The 19,817-nt window shown below is 40.2% G+C and overlaps 1 protein-coding gene across 5 annotated transcripts in view; it reads right to left on the reverse strand.

Moving 5' to 3' along the window:
• Positions 1-19,817, reverse strand: part of Pfkfb1 (6-phosphofructo-2-kinase/fructose-2,6-biphosphatase 1) — a 48,194-nt gene that overhangs the window by 12,505 nt on the left and 15,872 nt on the right. For 4 of the 5 annotated variants that reach the window (XM_047535162.1, XM_047535161.1, XM_047535164.1 and 1 more), the window contains exons 2-9: positions 15,482-15,607; positions 12,581-12,674; positions 11,734-11,800; positions 10,724-10,798; positions 10,043-10,099; positions 7,747-7,868; positions 3,730-3,937; positions 222-368 (exon numbers count right to left, since the gene is read on the reverse strand). In XM_047535162.1, the coding sequence (XP_047391118.1) occupies positions 222-368; positions 3,730-3,937; positions 7,747-7,868; positions 10,043-10,099; positions 10,724-10,798; positions 11,734-11,800; positions 12,581-12,674; positions 15,482-15,607 (896 nt within the window). The remainder of the gene's footprint in view (positions 1-221; positions 369-3,729; positions 3,938-7,746; positions 7,869-10,042; positions 10,100-10,723; positions 10,799-11,733; positions 11,801-12,580; positions 12,675-15,481; positions 15,608-19,817) is intronic. The other variant, XM_047535166.1, reaches the window with a different exon arrangement.

Here is a 19,817-nt window from a genome sequence, read left to right on the forward strand (position 1 = left end):
TTACTGTCTGCCTCTGGGCTCTCTGAAGGCAGAGAACTTGTCTATACTGGTCTTCCAGGGATCCCTAAGGGATCCCTAAGTGTGAGCACTGGATGATTGTCAAGAAATGTTTGTTGAATTAATTAGATTCCCCATAGGGACTAGAGCAAAGACAACCACAGGGATACACCCATACTCAATCAACAGTCAATCTTCCAGAAGATTCACCCCTTCCATCTCACCGCATCAATCTCATTCAGGGCCTTCCACTGTTCATAGGGGACTCCCAGGGCTTCTGCTGTCTGGATGGTCCTCTTCATGTGGCTGGTCCACACCTTCAGGGAGCTGATACCTTGGGACTGAATGAAGTTGGCCAGTGCATAGGCATACTAGGGGTGGAGTGCAAAAGAAAAGAGGAGGGGAAAAAGGTGAGAAAGATAAGGTATCCATGGAAACAAGATCAAATCTGCCACAAATGAGAGTGAAGATGAATAAGCAAGAACAGAGAGTTAAATGATCCAAATTAATTTTTTTAAAAAAGGCATACCCTTGACAAGGGAGGGATAGGAAGAGGTTGATCAACAAGTACAAGTTTATAGTTAGGAGAAATAAGTTCCAGCATTCTATTTCAGAGCAGGATAACCATAGTTAAAAATAAAATGTAGTACAATTCAAAATAGCTAATATTTTGAATTTTCTCACCACAAAGCAAGGATAAATGCATGAGATGATGGATCAATATATACAATATATAAAGTATATGTGTATTGAAACATCATATTGTACTTGATAAGCATGTACAATTACAGAGTATAAAAAATAAAACAAAAGAAGAGCCATTCTCTTTACCATGTGGTTAAAGGTCAAGGAAACAGAAAAGAGTATGTGTGCTTTTACTTACATATGTCTCTGTATATGTATGTGGTCACTGATGCTTGCTCACTAAATACCCTACTAAGATATTCACTCATTCAGACAGGCCACCTCTAACATTTGTGGAGCCTAGGACAAGAATATAAATGCTGGCACCCCACCCAAAGTCTACCTTCCTTTTCCTTCCATTTTGGGCACCATCCTAAGCTTCTATATGATTTGAGTACATGTCTGTGGATAATCAAATCACATGACCAAGTTCTCTTCACACCAACCTCCACCAATCCTTATGCTCTACTGAGAACCCTTGGCCACCATTTGGCCTAAGGGTGAAGATGTCTGTGACAAAGCCTGTCCTCAAGAGGTCAACCTCTCAGATAGGCCCATGTAGGCACTGGAAACAGATTCCCAGTCTTTAAAGATGGTAAGGTTCAAGTTACCCAGACAGTGGTCTGGAATGGGGAGGTAAGATTTGGCAAACATTTATCTTTGATGCTGTGGATTCTCATTGCTCAAGCAGGGTTTCTGGTATCCAGGTTTGAAGGGAATTCACATATTTGCTGAGGGTATGGGGCCTTTTCTGGGTGCTGGGATGTTCTTATTCTCAAAATAAGCCAGTCCATGGCAGGAAACAATGGCAGCACCAAGAGTAACCACAAAGGGCTGTGGGAGACCAGAAGAGCAAGGGATCAGCTTTCCTTCTGTGAGGAGGTATGCCATTAGTCAAAGATGGTGTGTACTAGGAACATTTGCATGAATGCATGCGAATTCACATTTGTATCTACAAATATAGGCATCATAAGTATATACTTAATAATGGATATGAGTCAACAGTCAATGTGCTCCGGCTAAAGGAGTTCTTGCTTGGCATGTAGGAGACATGAGTTAACCCCTACCCCAGCTCCTTTACACAGCCCTGTGTACCCTCAGACACATCCCTGTCCTTCTCAGATCTTTTTCCTTATGAGTAGTATTTGACCACCAGGCCTACCTGCTGTGATAGTCACGTGTGGTGAATGAGGAGCAACCATACCACTCCCTGATATGCAGTAGGTGCTGCATAAATGAGAATTACAGTGATGGGGTTTTAGTTGATGGGAAAGTACTTTTAAACCAGACCTGGTACACTGTGCCCATGCGAGTACAGGATGGGGCCTGATTGTGTGTGTGTGTGTGTGTGTGTGTGTGTGTGTGCATATACACATATTTGTGAGTACAGAAGACACACAGATAGAAATGGTCATGTGTGTAAGTGGGCTGAGTGGGCAGAGCAGGGCTAGCTCCAGTCAAGAGACTCCAGGTATAGGTGGTGCCACAGCAGGGTGATACCTCCAGTGGCCTCTGTCGTTGCTTTGAGGAGCACAAGAAGTGAGAGTCAGATCAAAGCCTACCTCAAGGTTGCCAGTCTAGAGGTAAAAAAAAAGGAGCCTTGAGGTCCAGGCCTTCTGGGACAACATTGTGCCTGGGACACCTCCCACATCTCCAGTAGGGATGCTGAGATCTGGCAGGAAGGCCCGGTTTTCAGTCTTGGCTTTGTATTGTATTAGCTGTGGGACCTGAGGACACTCTTTGCTCCTCTCTGAATTTCAGCTTTCTCATACATAAATTGGTGATGATACTGGCCACCCCAAAGAGCTGTTGTTAAAATTAAGTGAGGCCACACATGTGGAAACAGATGGCACCATGACTGTGCATAGGTATTTCAGTAAATGACCATAATAACAATGAATGTCCCTCCTGTGCTTTTTTCCCAATTGTTTCAGCCCAAGTGATCCTTCCAGAAAGCAATACCTGTGCTAAAAAGTCCAGAAAATTGAACCAGGAGGTAGGCTTTGATCAAACACCTACTTCTTGTGTTCCTTAGAGCAAAGACAGAGACTACTGGAGGTGTCACCCTGTCCTGAGGCACTACCTGTACCTGGAGTCTCTTGACTACAGCTAGCCCCTGCTCTGCCCACACAGCCCAGAGCCCAGGTGGACACATGGCCATCTCCATCTGTGTGTCTTCTACACTCACAAATGTTTGTATATGTGCATGTGAGTGGGTGCGCACATGCATGCACACACACATACACACAGACACACACATACACACACTGGGGAAATATATCTCTTTATGCAGCCAGCACCCAGAATGTACAAGTCACTATGCCTCACTGCTGGGAAGAGACTCATGCTGTATGAGAGTCAGAGATTGGTCAGATCATGGAGAGCTGAAGCCCAGAGTTCAGAGACCTACCTGGGATAAGTGGACAGTTGTGTGTGTTGGGGGGCTTCCTGGAGAGCCATATCTTGGGGCAGGAGTTGGGTCTTGGAAGGGAACAGGGGAGGTGGGAAGATGCAGTAAGCAGTGGGGACAATTACCAACAGTGTGATGCCTGTGGTGGGTTGGGGAAGGAAGACAGCATTTGCCCTGAGTTGGGAAGAATGGGGACTTAGAGTAGGTCTCTCAGGGGAGCTGTCTGTGCACATGATGGTTGCCAGATGACAGAGCAACAGAGGAAGGCAGCAAGTTGGGTATGAGCAAAGACACAGAATTGTGAGAATGACGAGGGAAACAGTTGGGTATGAGCAAAGACACAGAATTGTGAGAATGACGAGGGGAACTATCAGTCAGAGACAAAAGGTGGTCATTGTGATGGGGATGGAGAAGCAGGCAGATTTGGGAAGACTTGGAGGGCCAGAATGAAACAAGATTGAAGGAGCTTTTGGCCTTTGGGAGCCATTAAGTTGCTGTGTTAAGATTTAGTGTCTGACAGTGTGAAAGAGCATGAGTGACCTGAATCTGCTTCTACCCCATTATTGGGTACCCCTACTCAGGACCCGGGTACTGGGCCAGCTCAGACAGCCCATCTGAGTGCATGGTGCCTTCCCTACCTGCTTGCCCCGAGATGAGAGACCAGAGTCACCTCCAATGCGGCCCCTGAGGTTGAGTTCACTCTCACCATGCCGGCATAGGTATATGGAGCGTGGTGTGACATGGATGTTCATGAGATAGTAGACTGTGCGACTCTGGATGTGGTCCTGTACTCGGTTCACCATGTAGCGTGTGCCCACATCGAAGATCTTGATGTAGGACAGGTGGCTGTGCCAGACACAAGTAGGACAGTTCAGGGTCTGATAGTAGGGTGGGCTGATCCCAAGAGAAAACCACACACCTTGTTTTCCAGTCTTCTCTGCAATTCAAGCTCTTAACTAACAAGATTCCATGACTTGCCCTGTTCTGAGTATCTGTCCTAGAGTCTTAGTTCCTGACTATGCCACAGAACTTATGGCCTGTTACCATAACACTCTGTCTCCTCTCCTCAGTCTCAGCTTGAGCCAAGCTGTCTTTTCACCTTCATTTATCACAAATCAAGCATCTGGGGCTCTCTCCTCTGTGGTTTACACTGCTATCATAATCAGAAGTACAGTGATCTTCTGCATCTCTGGCCGTCTCCCACATTTCATTGGCAGCTTCTGTCTTGTCCATTTCTCCTCCCCTTTAAATTCTAATTGAACTCTTTCCCACTGTTCTTTTTTTGCTACTTAAAATTTTTTAAGTTTGTTATTAGTTATACGTGACAGTAGAATGTGTTTTGACATTATACATATAGAGAGAATATAACCTCATTCTTCTGGTTGTGCATGATGTAAAATTACATTGGTCATGTAATCATATTTGCATGTAAAAAGTAATGTCTGATTCATCCCTGCCATGATACAGTGTACTTTATATTCTATAGGTAGCTGCCAGATTGCATCTGTGCGTGCATGTGCATGTGTGTCTCTCCTCACTCAGATTACGGGGTTAGGCTGGATTCTTTCCCTATTTGTCATGTAGTCCACAAACACCCTCCTCTGTTCTAGGCATTGTACTAGGGGTGGGACCCAGCATCTACCCTTTGAGAACTCAAGGCAGTCAGGAACTATACTTGGAAATATGTAATCAATGCTCATTCATTTCACAAATACTTACTGTAAGGTGTGCAAAGCACTAGGGAATAGGGATACAGAGGTGGTCCACAACATCACTGGGGGAACTTTTGGTCTTTCCTCCAAGCTCCTCAACCACCTATCTGTGGAAGAGCTCAGGAGTAGTTGGAGGTACTGCCTAATCAGAAGATTAGAACCATGGAGCAAGACTTCTGAGGCCACTGATGTGACAGTCATTAATCCTTTGATTGTTAGATTGAAAGAAGTTCAGAGAGATCCTGGGAAGAAGTGTGGGAGGCTGTGCTTTGGAGTTATGCCACCAACCCTGGTTGCACAGTAAGAAAATCAAGTGAACTGAAATATTTGCACTAGCCCAAGGTTGTTGATGGGTTTAATTCAGAAAACCTTCCCCTTGATCTTCCCAGAGAAGTCCCCACTCATCATGTCCAGACCTATGATCCATGTCCAATGGTTTCCACAGGGCACTCGGATTTGTTGAAATTTTCTGTGCATCTGGCAGGGATTAGGGATGTTAAGGTGCAAGAATACTCATGACCATCATACAGAGAAGAGATTATTATCTCTGTGAAGTACACGGAGAGAAAGCAACTTGCCTAAGGTCACCTTAGGAAGTAGACTTGAGATTTAACTTTAGAATGTTCCCCTCTCCAATCATCTATCCTAGACTCCTTAGAGCCTAGGAGTAGAAAATACCTGATGTAACATTGTTTCCTGGTCATTCTCTGTTCCTATCACTAGGTACAGCATGTCTCTAGGAGAACTTCCAAATCACTCAGCTATGTCTGACATTTTATGTGCCTTCACACATGAGCCCCAGTTGACCTTACCTCACGTTACCACGCTGTACCCATAGCTTCTTTGTTTCATTCTTATCTTCATGCCTTTGTTTTACCCTTGGAATATCCCTGTTCTCCTCTCTTCTTATTCAGATTTAACTAGACCATTACAAAGTGTTGTTCTCCTTGCTTAAAAAGATATCCCTTGCCTGATTTCCAAAGTTGAGCTCCTATACATCTATCCCTCAAGAATCAGCATACTAACTTTCTACAGGAAGTCAACCCAGGGTCATATAAAGTCATTTAGAAGTGCTCAACACCAAAAGTATTACAGTAGCTCATTCCCATCCTCCACCACATGCAATTTAAAATAAAATTATATACTTACAGTAATATGAGGAGATCCTACAAAATTCTGATTTTATGTTTTTTCTCCATTTTCACTACCTTGATATTGTTTTTAAAATATTAAATATGAAAATATTTTAAGGTATTTTTCTTACCTTTTGAAGCCCCCACCTTGCCAGTACCCTAAGCACATGTTTAGTCTGTCTGTTAGGCAACCCAGCTCTTCCAGGTCTCCTCCTCTGTATTCCTTAAACTTACTTGGCTTTTTGTTCCTGCAATTGTGATCAACTGTGTATAGACTGTCCTCTCCAACCAACTTGAAATTCTATTAAAGTGGGGATATCCCTTCCTTCTTGGGGTTCCTCTGGCACAGCTAAGGGTGTCCTTAATGCATGGATTATAAATGATCATCGATGGAAAAATAATGAAACAAATCTGGCCTTCTACATATATCTTATTTAGGATCAAAATGATACATCAAAAACCAACAGAGCACCTGTAGTTATCTAGACCCAGGGATGGAGGCTTTCTTGATGCCACTCTTCCACTTCAGCCTCCCTTCTTTAACCTCCTTAAACCATTAGCCCACACGATACCTTTGTGGAAATTTGAAAAAGTTACACTATTCTCAGAGCATACAGAGCCACACTCTAGCACATACATATTGAATTCAAATAAAGCAAAGCTGTGCAAATGTACATAAAGGGCATGCTCCTTGCATTGAGTGTCTACACCCCAATCTGACACATTTTTTATGATACAGGGATGTGGGAAGGGAAAAACCAGGCTGGAAGTTTGGGAATATGGGTTTAAGTATATGCTCTGCTGCTGACTCATTATGTTTACCTCAGGTAAAACTTTCATCTGAATTGAGTCTCAGTTTTCCCATCTAAGGAGTGGAATAATAACAATGGTCATCTCTCAGTACTTCAGTTAGGTAAAGCTGAAAGGATGTTATGTAAACTTCTTAGGGTGGTGATGAGTATTTAAGGCCTCTTTACAATTTACATTTGTGTGTCAAGGAGTGTAGGTGACCAGGATCTTTTCTCACTGTAATCCATTTTGAAAGAAATGAGGATTCTGGGAACAGTTTATATCAAACTCACATCTGCCATGGACTGTCAGTTAACCCTCTTCTATCTTTATCTGGTACTATGACAGAAAATATATTATTTTTTATGGATCTTCCCATATGTCAACATAGTATGGAAGCTTTTTGAAAATAGAACCCATTTCTCTTCACCTTATTTACACCCTCTACATACAGCACAGGCCAAAGGGGCCAAATACTTGCTGATTAAAGAGGTATGTGAGTGTTGTGAGAAGACATGATAAGAAGACTGAATATATAGTTAGAATCCTAGTTCTATCCCTGACTTGTTTGGAGTTTGGGAAAGTAGTTTCAATCCTCTTAGAATTCAACTTCCTCTTCTTGAAAATTTTGTAATGACATTGATCAGCTTCCTTTACAGGACTCCTGTGTACTTCAATGAAAGAAAGAAGGGGAATATGTTTGAAAACTGAAGTATTATCAAGTGTGAAGAATACTTTCACAATAATAATAGCAACACCCACAGGAGAGAGACATTTGTTCTCAGAGATAAAGGTTCTGATCTGTCCAAATTGCTCAGAAAGGCACTATTTCAGTCATCTCATGAATTACTGCTTCATGGAAAATTAGAGCCGGGAGGACCCATGAAAACAGATCATCAAGTTGTACTCCTGATATTAAAAATAGAGAAGTTGAAGCCCAGAGAAGGAAGATGTTTCCATATAAGGACATCAAAACTACTCTAAGGATCCAGGTCTTAACTTTGGGATGTTGGGCTCTTACCTGTCCAGTTCATCATCCAAGGGTTGATAGTTGACCTCATAGCACTCAATTCTCTTTAGAAAATCTTCCAGAACTTTTTCTCGGTCACAGTCTATGTAATCAGGGCTGCTGAGTTTCACTTGCTGGGAGAAAGGAGAAGGACAGAGGGACCAAGGGAGACATTATAAGATGAAGACTCTGAAAGTGGTGTTGGGAAGAGCCCTTAGAAACAACTGAATACAACATCCCTTATTATAAAGGTGAAAAAATTGAAACATGGAGAATCTTGCCAAAGTTTACAAAAACCAGTCAAGTGAAGAGAAGCAAGAATGTGTGACTCCTCATTTCTAATCTCCATGTGATTAAAAAAGGACTATTACATTGCATTCAGTGCCAGAGCATGCACAGTTTAAGAAGCACATTAATAAGAGGAATAGGTGTTATGATATAAGAAATGACTACAGAATAGGAAGTAGAGATCTTGAGTGGAAATCATAATGGCTTACATGTATAGAGTCTTTACTGGAAGAATGTGACATATTCTCTTGGATTTCTGAAGGGCTAACAGTTCCTAATCCCCCAATATCCACTTTCTCCTTTCACATTTCCCATCCCATTCCCTCTCAGTAATGTCAGCCTACACAGAATCTGGAAATCATTCCAGATGCCTCTTTTTATCATCCCTCACCTCTTAGCAGGCTCCAACTCCTCTCCAATATCTTCTAAATATTCATTCTCTCTTACCTGTACTCACTAGAGCTTTGTGACTGATTAATTTGTGAAGTCATGTTACTTTTGATATATTTACCATACCAGCAGCCAGAAGGGTGTATCTAACATGCACATCTGACCATGCATCCTTTAAAACCCACCACCATTTTCTTATATATTTTAGGACAAAGTGTCAATTATTTTTAGCAGGTGGTTCATGGCTTGTCATGATTAAGACCCGATTTATTTCTTAGTCTTCGTTTCTCAATGCTCCTCATTCCTCCACCATTTGATTTAGCCAATCTAAGCTACTTACAGTTCCCTGGAGATGTCATACTTAGTATATGCTCTTTCTTATTCCCATTCTTCACCAGTAAAATTACAATCTATTCTTTAAGATGCATTTCAACTATTATCTCCATTAGGAAACTTTCCCTGACATACCCTTACTATACTGTATTCTGACACTCTCCCTGGTTTCCTCATCTCAACTTTGATCTCAGAGTTCTGTCTATATAATTTCCAGTCTCCCTCACTTGACCAGGAGCTTAAGATCTATGCCTCTATTGTCAAGAATGGCCCAGCCCAGATTTATAGTGAATTTTTGTTAAATCAGTAAACAGATGAATGGGTAGATGAAGAGCTAAGAGAGGAGTTGGACATGCACTACGTCTCAAGAGGCAAAAAAATAGAACCAAATGAGTTGAAGTTACAGGAAGGAAGGTTTTAGTTTGATTGGGCTACATTTATTGAAGGCAATGAGCTATTTGTCCTGGCATGTATTTAACTAAAATCTAGACAAACATTTAACTGAGATTTCAAATACCTAATGTAGGAGATGATCTTTAAAGTCATCTTCTGTTCTTAAACTCTGGTAATTTGATGAAGTAGGGAACAACAAAATGTGAATGATCTAGTTCTAGATCATGTGACTAAATTCTAAGAGTGGTGATGGTTCTTATGTGAATTGTGGGACAGAATAAAGAACATAGGTTTTCAAGACTGATAACCTTTTCAAGGCAGAGATAGTACGCCTATCTCTTTCTGACTCTATAAATCTTTGACACTTCATTTATCCTGTTGGAACCCAAGTTTCCTCTCTGTAACATAGAAATTATCCCTAACATGCAGGTTTGTTGTGAAAAAATAATGAGAGTAAAATTTGATGCTTGGTGTATCTATTGGGCTTCCTACATACTGGCTTCACCTAATTTCATAGGATCTTTGTGGACCAGGATGGTCAGGGATTGGTTCCTATGTAAAATGAATGCAAAAGCTCAGGGAGGAGTACTTCCTTCAATTTTACAATTCTACAATTTTAAGCTGAGTGTGGTGGCAAACACCTGTGATTCCAGTGGTTCAGGATGCTGAGGCAGGAGGATCAAAAGTTCAAAGCCTCAGCAACTTAGTAAAGCCCTAAGCAACTTAGTGAGACACTGACTCAAAATAGAAAAAAAAATGAATAAAAGGTTAGGAATGTGGCCCAGTGGTTAAGCACTCCTGGGTTCAATCCCTGACACCAAAAAAAAAAAAATCTTAGAGATCTTTTCAGGTAGGAGACAAAACTAAAACAGTATAAGAAGGAAAGGTAACTGGTACTCCTTACCTTGATGTTTTCTGCAATGATGTCAGGGTCATTACAAATAGACTCAATGAAAAAGACCTATAATAGAAACATGCAAAAAGATTCTGAGGTTGGGAATATAGCTCAGTGGTAGAGGTCTTGCCTAGCATGTGTGAGGCCTTTGGTTCAAACCCAGCTCTGAAAGAGAGAGAAGAAGAGAGACAGAGGTTTAGTTCCCAACTCCAAAAGGGGGGTGTTCCCGCTGGGGATTATATTTGGTAGGAGCCAAACACAGTTTGATCCATTTTCAATGGCTCTGAGTCATCCCCAGGGGCATATCTGACAATAGAATCTCATACAGTGATGCTTTCAGGTTTGAGTTTTATGAGCTATTTTGGCCTTAAACTAAATGACCCTGGATTGTTGTTTTATGTTTCTACTACTTTTTAGGTCTACTGTATTTTTTATAGTAGCTCTTCACTCCTTCATCAGTGTTATGCCCCACCCCCAGTGTCAACCCATTAGTAACTATTTTCCATTGCCTAATGTAGTACCTCTCCTTTCCTGTTCTGCTATGCTGCTTCTGACTATGCCCTGGAAAACCAGATGAATATGTTGAGTCTATGGTGGCCAATATAGTTTTTCTGAGTATTCTAGTTTGCCTTTTTTTGGAGTTTGTGCTGGATAAGTAGGCTCTAGATAAGAATGGGACTATTACTGTACCTTGTACCCATGTTCCTTTGCAAACTGCAGAATAAGTGACCGTCGTTCTCTGGTAGTGTTGGTGGCATCAAAAACCTAGAGATATGTAATGAGATTGGCTTACTCTGAATCTAGTGTTGATAGAATACTCATTTTTGTCCATGCCTGTACTAAGTGGAAGGCTTCCAAAAAGGAGTAGACTTTGAAGAGGGTCTTGAAGGAAAGGAAGAATTTTCAATTAACTTATCTCAATTTCACAGACACTTATCAAGCACTTACTGTCTGCCCAGAAATGTACCAGATCCTGTGAGTATAATAAGGCAAAAGAAAACGTGTATGCTATTATTAGGGCTATTTTACAGGTGAAGTAATTTAGGCCTAGAAGAAAGATTTGCCTTAACCACTCACTAAGAGTTGCTGACAGTAGAGCTAGGATTGGTTTCCTAAAGTCCTATGTGAGGCCTCTTCCTTCCTTATCAACTTAAAAGTCCTCAAGAATGGGAAACAACTCCCTGTTTTCAGCACCTTGGATCAGACCATTTGCAAATTTAAGAATCTTTCTCCCTTTAGAATATGGGCAAGTTTAGGTAAATCTCTAGATTTACCTAAACTTTTTTTTTGTACCCTAGTCTTATATTCTAGTATAGGTAAATCTTTAGATTTACCTAAACTTTTTTTTTGTACCCTAGTCTTATATTCTAGTATAGCCCTGCTGAATTCTTGAGGGTGCATCAGTAGTGAACAGTGATTAAGAGTGGGGATTCTCAAGCTACACAATCTGGATTTCAGTTTGGGCCCTACCATATACATGTTGTGCTATCTTGGGAAATTATTTAATCTCTCTCTGTTCCATTCTTTCAGGCTTTCAAATGGGACATGGACAATATCTCATGGGGGTAGTGTGGAACTAAATTATTAATATAAGAAAAGTATTTAGAATAATATATGGCACAGTAGATTCTCAGTACATATTAACTATTTTCCATTCCAGAAGATATCCAAAGGAAAAAATAAAATGGAAATTTCTTTACCGCAACGTGACCTTCCTCACAACTAAGATATTTATGAACATCCTTTAGGGCTGCCAATGCACACTGCCTGAAAAAGATAGAGAAAGAAACAGATAAACTTTAACTCCAGGATGGGTTTCACTCTTTTTCTGAATTATCCTTTGCACCATATCTCATATATCTTACAATAAATTATTCATCTATTGAACATCTACACAGGATGTCCTATGTTCTAGGCACCATGCTTGAAGGCAGGAATAAAGTGAAATGTCCAGGAAAGGCTAAGTAATGACACCAGACCCAATTTTAAGGGTTTCAACCTTGTGATAATGAGACTCAAGCTGAATATCTTATTAACCTAGCTAGAGCCTAGGTGTGTGGTCTTTAAGGTCAAAGTCATTCCACGGCATGAGTAATATTGTAACTGCAGGCATGACAGTGGTGATGTATTTTCAGCAAAAAATCCCTGTAGTGATTGTTCATTGCTAGGTTCTACGGCGAAGACATGGATCAATACAAGAGACCCAGGCTCCATCCTGGAAGTACTCAGAATCACATAGGGGAAAGAGATCTTAAGGTTGAGTTGGTAAGACTAGAGAAGTTAGAGTGCATCAAGCTATTGAGACTCATCTCAAATGCCAGGCTAAGAAGTTTCTACTCTCCTGTCAGAAGTAGAAGAACATAAACGGTTCCTGAGAAGAGGATGGTTAGCAGGCTTTGAGCAGGATGGTGGAAGGGATGTCCCAATTACCCTTTGAGTAGGACCTTGTCTCTGACCCAGGTTACTCTGTCCCACTCTCCCATGATCTGAAGAAAGGCCTCCCTCAGCCAAGGGGTAGCACAGGTCCATAATATGTTGGGTACTTACTTCCTGATTAGTAGGGCTTCCATGTTGTCTGGGAGAAAGAATTCGTAGTTCTTGTAGCTCACTGCCTCTCGTCGATACTGGCCTAAATTAAACACTGAAAGCAGGGAGCCCTAGTGAAGAGGTTGGGAAGATCCCAGTGGCCAAACAGTGTCCTTCTAGGGACCTCAGAGGTAGAAGAAGGTATAATTTTAAGCAATAAAATGTGCATATAAAGATTCAAATTATGAACTAGCAGCACATTATTTACCTCATAAGAGCCCTGCAAGTTAGGGATGATCATTCCCACTTTACAAATGAGGAAAATGAAGTTCACAGTTAAAAACTGGGGATCTGAGATTGAAACCCAGGTCTGTTTGTCTCTAAACTATTCTACTTTATTACAAACTATATCCCTTTAAATGTCTTACTCCACTGGAAAGATGAAGAAACAAAGATTCAGGAAGTAAAATCAACTAATCACCAAGGGTCAAACTGAGTGAGGTGGTAACAGACATACACTGGGCCTTCTAAATCCTAGCCTAGTGCTATTTTACTTTTCTGTCTCAGGACAAAACATTTAAATCTAAATCTCTAGGCCATACTTTCCTACTTTTAATGGTGAAAAGTCAGGGGGTAAGGGGGAAGCAAGAATGGAGGAAGGATGGATTGTATAGAGAAAAATGAGGGATGGGGAGGGAGTAGGGGGAAGGAAAAATAATAGAATGAGACAAACATCATCACCAATGTACATGTATGATTACACAAATGGTGTGACTCTACTTCATGTACAACCAGAGAAACTTAAGTTGTACCCCATTGTGTACAATGAATCAAAATTTAAAAAAATAGTCATAGGGGAGAGAACAAAAGGAGGAGAAGAGGATAAGAAGCCAAATAGGAAATATTTAATTCATTTATCCAACAAATACTTTTTGATGATGACTCTGTGAAGTAGAATATGAGTTCTGGATCTCAGAGAATAACCTGGTCTTCTTGATGGGGCCTTTAAGGAGTTCCCAAACAAGCAGGTAGGACAGTGAGTAAACCAGTAAAGAGAGAGCTTCCACATAATTTTTAAAGTGCTCTGACAGAGACAATATGGAGTCATGCAAAAGAGTGAGGGAGAAGGAAAGACAAATTCCATCTGGATTGATCTGAGATTTCTTAGAGAAAGCAGCATTTGAACCATGCCTATTAGGGTAGGTGCCTTTTATAGGCATGGAAATAAGGGTAGGGAACAAGGGCATTCCTGGAAAGGAACAACTTGAGCACAGGTATGGCATCAGCAGAAGACAGAGCATATTTGGGGATAATAGGTCATCCATTGTGACTGGAGCCTGAGAAGCTGGAAGGGGCCAATTGTGGAGGTCTTGAATGACAGGCTAAGGAGCCTGGGTTTAAACCTGCAGATCAAGGGGACCCTTAAAGGCTATAGGTATGTCCACCTTGTGCTTTGAAAAAAGACTCTGAAGGTCTCTTGGAGGAGTAAGTAAAATGGAGCAGATAGGGAGAAGAGGGGTCATGGCAAAGATCCATGCGCCACTGTACCATGTGTCCCTCCACTCAGCATAGGTTCCTCAGAGCTTGAAGTCCTCCATGAGAGTGGTTCCTTCTCATCTTACCTTCTGCCATGTCACCCTTTTCCCACATGACCTAGCACAAATATACCCTACCTGGGAAGTTTTTATGGCCTTTCAGTTGGCGATTTCCTAGCTAAGCCCCCTACTCAAGGATTTCTAGGTGACATGAGCTATTCTTATGTATTCTAATCAGGTTGAGAACTCTTTAAGGACAGGGCAGAAGTCTAATCCATTGTTTCATCCCCAATGCCTGGCATGTGTTTTGGCACATGGAAAACCACTGGGAAACTCTCCATTGGTGGATTAGGTAAAAAAAAAAAAAGTAGATGAAGGAAAAGAAGAAATGGGGAAAAAAAGACAGGATCTGGGGTCTAGGATGTAGCTCAGCAGTAGAGTGTGTGCTTATCATGTACTAAGCTTTGGGTTCAATTGCAAGCACAGAGAGAAGACTTGAAGAGAGGGAGGAAAGATGAATAGAGGAAAAAGGGTAGATGATAGGATGTTGGGATGGGCAAAAGAAATAAGCAGAGAAAGTGAATAGAGAAAAGGAAGGAACAGAACCAATATGGGATCCTTTTTCCTCTTCCCATGGGTAGGGCCAATGCATTAGATCTAGCACAGTAAGTGTCAGCTTGGAGTCAAACACATCCTGGTTCTGTTACTTACAGTCATTTGCCTTTGGACAAGGCACTTCATCTCTTTGGCCTTAATTTCTCCAACTATGAAATGATGAAGACATGAAAATGCTAATAAAATTAGTGATGTTGGCATTGCAATTATAGCAATGATAATAAAACTAGTAAACTGCTCAGAGGATTGTTTTTGTGGTCATGGAACATCTTGAGAGCAGGCATTAAGTCTTTCTCTTTTTTTGTACCAGGGATTGAACACAGAGGCACTTTAACCACTGAGCTGCATGCCCACCTGTTTTTATTTTATATTTTTATTTTGACATAGGGTCTCACTAAGTTTCTTAGGGCCTCGCTAAGTTGCTGAGGCTCGCTTTGAACTTGTGATCCTACTGCCTCAGCCTCCTGAGTTGCTGGGATTATAGGTATGTGTCACTGCACCTGGCAGAATTAGGTCTTAATACTAGTTTTCCTATGCTTACCACCCAGCATGGGATTGAACACAGAACATGTACTTAAGAAATTATAAAATTTATAAGAATGTAGAGGCCATGGTATATATTAGTATTAGTAGTAATAATGGTAGTAATGTAATCCAGGTAATAATGGTAATGGCGCATTTTTGGTACTGAGGATTTTGGTCTCCTACCTTACCCAGTTTTCTGCCAGTGTCCTGCAGTAGGGCTGTATAACAAATGGTTTCAGAGACATACCTTTAGTTGGTGTTCCTACCCAATTGAGATATCGTGTGAGCTTCGTGGAGATATAGGTCTTGCCTCGAGCTGGTAAACCCACCATGATCACCATCGTTGGGGAATTGGTAAACTGGGGTATGGATGCTGGAAGACAGAGAGTCAAAGTCTTATCCCCAGAATTATATGATATTCTGGCATTAGCTCAGAGGTGTAGAGTTGGAAAGAACATCTGTCTCACCATTACAAGGAAAAAAAAAGTTGAAAACTACATACTAATGAATTCATTTTTAAACTAATAAAAAAACTGAATTTGCAGGATTAATAGCTAACCCCAAACCTGTAAAAACAGGCATCTGCTGGGAACAAGAGGACACAGGTTTAGGTATTTGCTTACCTGGGGCAGATACAGCTGAACAACATATAAACTCCTAAGAAGATGCAACTAAAACTTATAAATGTATTGCTAAAAGTTGGTTGTGTGCCAATATGAGAATGTGAAGCACATGAGTGCTGTATACATAGATGGTTTCATGTCCTCTTGTTTTTTTTTTTCCAGAAATTCTACCAGGTACTGACAGGGAAGACTGAGAAGGATCCTAAAAAGATATCCTATAGTTCTGGTTTGGGGAGGAAAATGGAACAATAACCATTGCTGAAATTCTGCCCAGACCATTTCCTTTATATTCTCTATGGGGTTAAAAAAAGCCTTAATATTCAGGGAGAAAGACAACAAAAAACTGTAGATCATAGCACTGGAGGAAACTCACTGCAGCTGGTAGTGGAATGGCCAATACCAGACTAATCTACCCTATTTCTTCTGAGCGGGAAGCCCCCTTAAATTGCAGAAGGAAGGGAAAACTGAGAGCACTGGTGAAAACTCACTACAGGTGAAGGTGAGAAATGAAGGAAAGAGTTCTAACTCATCAGGGGAAGGAAAATGTGCTAAGCCAACCATCACATTTGGAGGAGAGACAAGAATACTTGTGAAACTCACACCTCGAACAGTCAGGGTAAGCCTGCCTAAGACTGAAACTTAATCAAAATAACATGGAATGTTATAGTCTCCTATTCCTCACTACCAGACCAAAAGTCATCATTAAAAATAACAGTGAAGTCAGATATGATGGTGCATGCTTGTAATCCCAGTGACATAGAAGGCTGAGGCAGGAGGATCTCAAGTTCAAGGTCAGCCTCAGAAATTTTGCGAGATCCTAAGCAACTAAGAGAGACACCATCTCAAAATGAAAAAAGAAAAGGTGAGGGGAGGCTTGGATGTAGCTCAGTAGTTAAGTGTTCCTGGGTTTAATCCCTGATACCAAAAACAAAAGGAGTGAAATACATTCATAAGAAATGCAAGAGATAGACTCTACAGGAAGAAGCCCAAAAGGTAGAATTGAGGATAGAATAAAAGTCCAAAGAGACAAAGCAGTCATCAGAACCAGACTGAGTTATGATTAAGATTTTTGAGTTATCAGAGAATTTAAAATAGATATTGTTAATGTGTTAAAGGCTCTATCAGAAAAGGTAATCATGCAAGATCACACAGCTAATTTCAACAGGTGGATGGAAAGTGTAAGAAAGAATCAAATTAAGTGCAAGAGAAAAGGAAGGGAAAGGAGAAATGAATAAATAAAGAGAAAGAAAAGGAAAAAAATAAAACTGTACAAAACACTCAATATCTGTGGAACAATATCCAGGAGTGTAACACATATATGCTTAGAATACAGAGAGGGAGGAAAGAGTGAGGCAGAAGAAATATTTGAAAGCATAATGGCCTAAAAAACACCAAGGAATAGATCTAGAAAGTTCAGAGGACACCAAGCATGGTAAATTTCAAACACACACCCAGACATATCAAATTCATATTGCAGAAAGTCAGGACAAAAATAAAATCTTGAAGGGAGCCAGGAAGGAAAGGATAAGTGGGGAACATCTTACCTACAGAGAAACAAGAAGAAGAATTATACTAGACTTCTTGTCAGAAACCACATAAGCAAAAAAGACAATGGAATGAAACATTTAAAGTGCTGAAAGAAAAAAATTGCCAATCCAGATTTCTAAATTCAGCAAAACTATATTTCAAACAAGGGAAGGGCTGGGGATGTGGCTCAGTGGTGGAGTACTTGCCTAGCATGACTCAGCCCATGGGCGTGATTCCCCAGCACCACGAAGAAATGAAGGAAAAATGAAGACTTTTTCAGACAAATAAAAACAAAATTAACTGGGTGTGGAGGTACACACCAGTAATCCCACCTTGGGAGACTGATACAAGAGGATTGCAAGTTCAAAGCTAGCCTCATCAACATAGCGAGACCCTAAGCAATTTAGTGAGACCCTGTCTCAAAAAAGGCAGGGAGCTGGGGTTGTGGCCCCTGGGTTCAATCCCTAGTATATGTATAAAAAATAAAAACAGAAAATTCATCATAAGCATATTTGCCTTATAAGAAATAGTAAAGGAAATTCTTTAGGCAGAAAATATATGATATAGGTCAAAAAAATTGGGTCTACAAAATTGAAAGAAGAATGCTGGAAAGGAATAATGGCAAAATATAAACTTTTTCATATTCTTAATTTCCCTAAGTTATAATTGATTGTTTTTTTTTACTTTTTCACAAATCTTTTTTATTTTATATTTTTTAAATTATTTTTTTACAGACTTGATTTTGATTCATTGTACACAAATGAGGTACATCATTTCATTTCTATGGTTGTGCATGATGTAGGTTCATACCATTCGTGTAATCACACATATACATAGGGTAATGATGGCTGTCTCATTCCGCCATTTTCCATACCCCCTCCTCCCTCTCATTTCCCTCTATGTAATCTAAATTTCCTCCATTCTTCTCTCACCCTCACTCCCCACCCCCATTACAGATGAATGGATAAAGAAACTATTGTATATATAAACAATGGAATATTATTCAGCCATAAAGAATAACATTATGGCATTTGCAGATAAATGGATGGAATTGGAGAATATCATGCTAAGTGAAATGCCAATCCCAAACAACCAAAGGCCAAATATTTTCCCTGATAAGTGGATGATAATTGATGGCTGAACAAAATAATAGTAACAATGTATTTTGTGTTGATAGTATATGTAAAAAGGAGATGAAATAAAACAATGACATAAAGAATGAAAGGAAGGAATTGGGAATATTCTACTATAAGGTATTGCACTGCACATGAAACAGTATAGTGTTACATAAAAGTAAACCCAGATCATCTGAAAAGGTACTGTGCATATCACAGGAAGCCACTAAAAAAGGATTTTAAAAAAGATATAAAAACCAGGCATGGTGGTACATGCCTGTAATCTGAACTCTTTGGGAGGCTGAGGCATGAGAACTGTCAGTTCAAGACCAGTCGTGGCAATTTAGCAAGATTCTGTCTCTAAAAACAAAAAAGACTCTGGGTGTGGTGGTACATGCCTGTAATCCCATAGGCTCGGGAGACTGAGACAGGAGGATACCAAGTTCAAAGCCAGCCTCAGCAATTTAGCGAAGCCCTAAGCAACTCAGTGAGACTCTGTCTCTAAATAAAATATAAAAAAAAGAGCTGGGGATGTGGCTCAGTGGTTAAGCACCCCTGGATTCAATCCCTGGTACCAACCAACCAACTCACAAGCAAAAAAAAAAAAAAAAAAAAAAACCAAAACCCAAAAAACAAAAACAACCAAAAAACCCCCACAAAAATATATAAATGCTAAGGAAATGCAGGAGATAAAATGAGATAATAAAAATGATCAAATATTCAAAGTCCCTTCTACTAGCTTTTCAAAAAAATATATACTACATTATTATTACCCTACAATGCAATAGCACACCAGAACTTCCTGCTCCTTTATAACTATAAATTAGTATCCACTGATCAACCTTACCCCAGCTCACTTCTTTGCCCAGCTCTGGAAACCACCATTCTGCTCTCAATTTTTATGAGAGAAACTACTTAGGTTCTGCATGAGTAAAATCATGTGGTACTTGTCTTTCTGTGCTTTGTTTATTTCTGGTACCCCATAAACATGTATAATTTTTATGTACTAGTTAAATTTTTTAATGACCAAATATAATGAGAAAAGTTAGGAAAAAGGAGGGGGAAAAGAAGCAGAACAAATACAATGAATAAGAAATAGCAAGAACAAATTCAATGAATAGAAAATAGTTTGAAAGGTGGTAGATATTAATCCAACTATACAAAAATCACTTTCATTATGTATTCCTAAAGCTGCCAAAGGCAGAGATTATCTCATTGGATAAAAAAACAAGATCCAACTACAAAACAGTGTATGTTTTTTGTTGTTTATAAAACGTATAGGGCTGGATCTGATTCTGAAATCTTTACTCTCTCACTA

The sequence above is a fragment of the Sciurus carolinensis genome, chromosome X (genome assembly GCF_902686445.1).
Source record: "Sciurus carolinensis chromosome X, mSciCar1.2, whole genome shotgun sequence".
Classification (NCBI taxonomy): domain Eukaryota; kingdom Metazoa; phylum Chordata; class Mammalia; order Rodentia; family Sciuridae; genus Sciurus; species Sciurus carolinensis.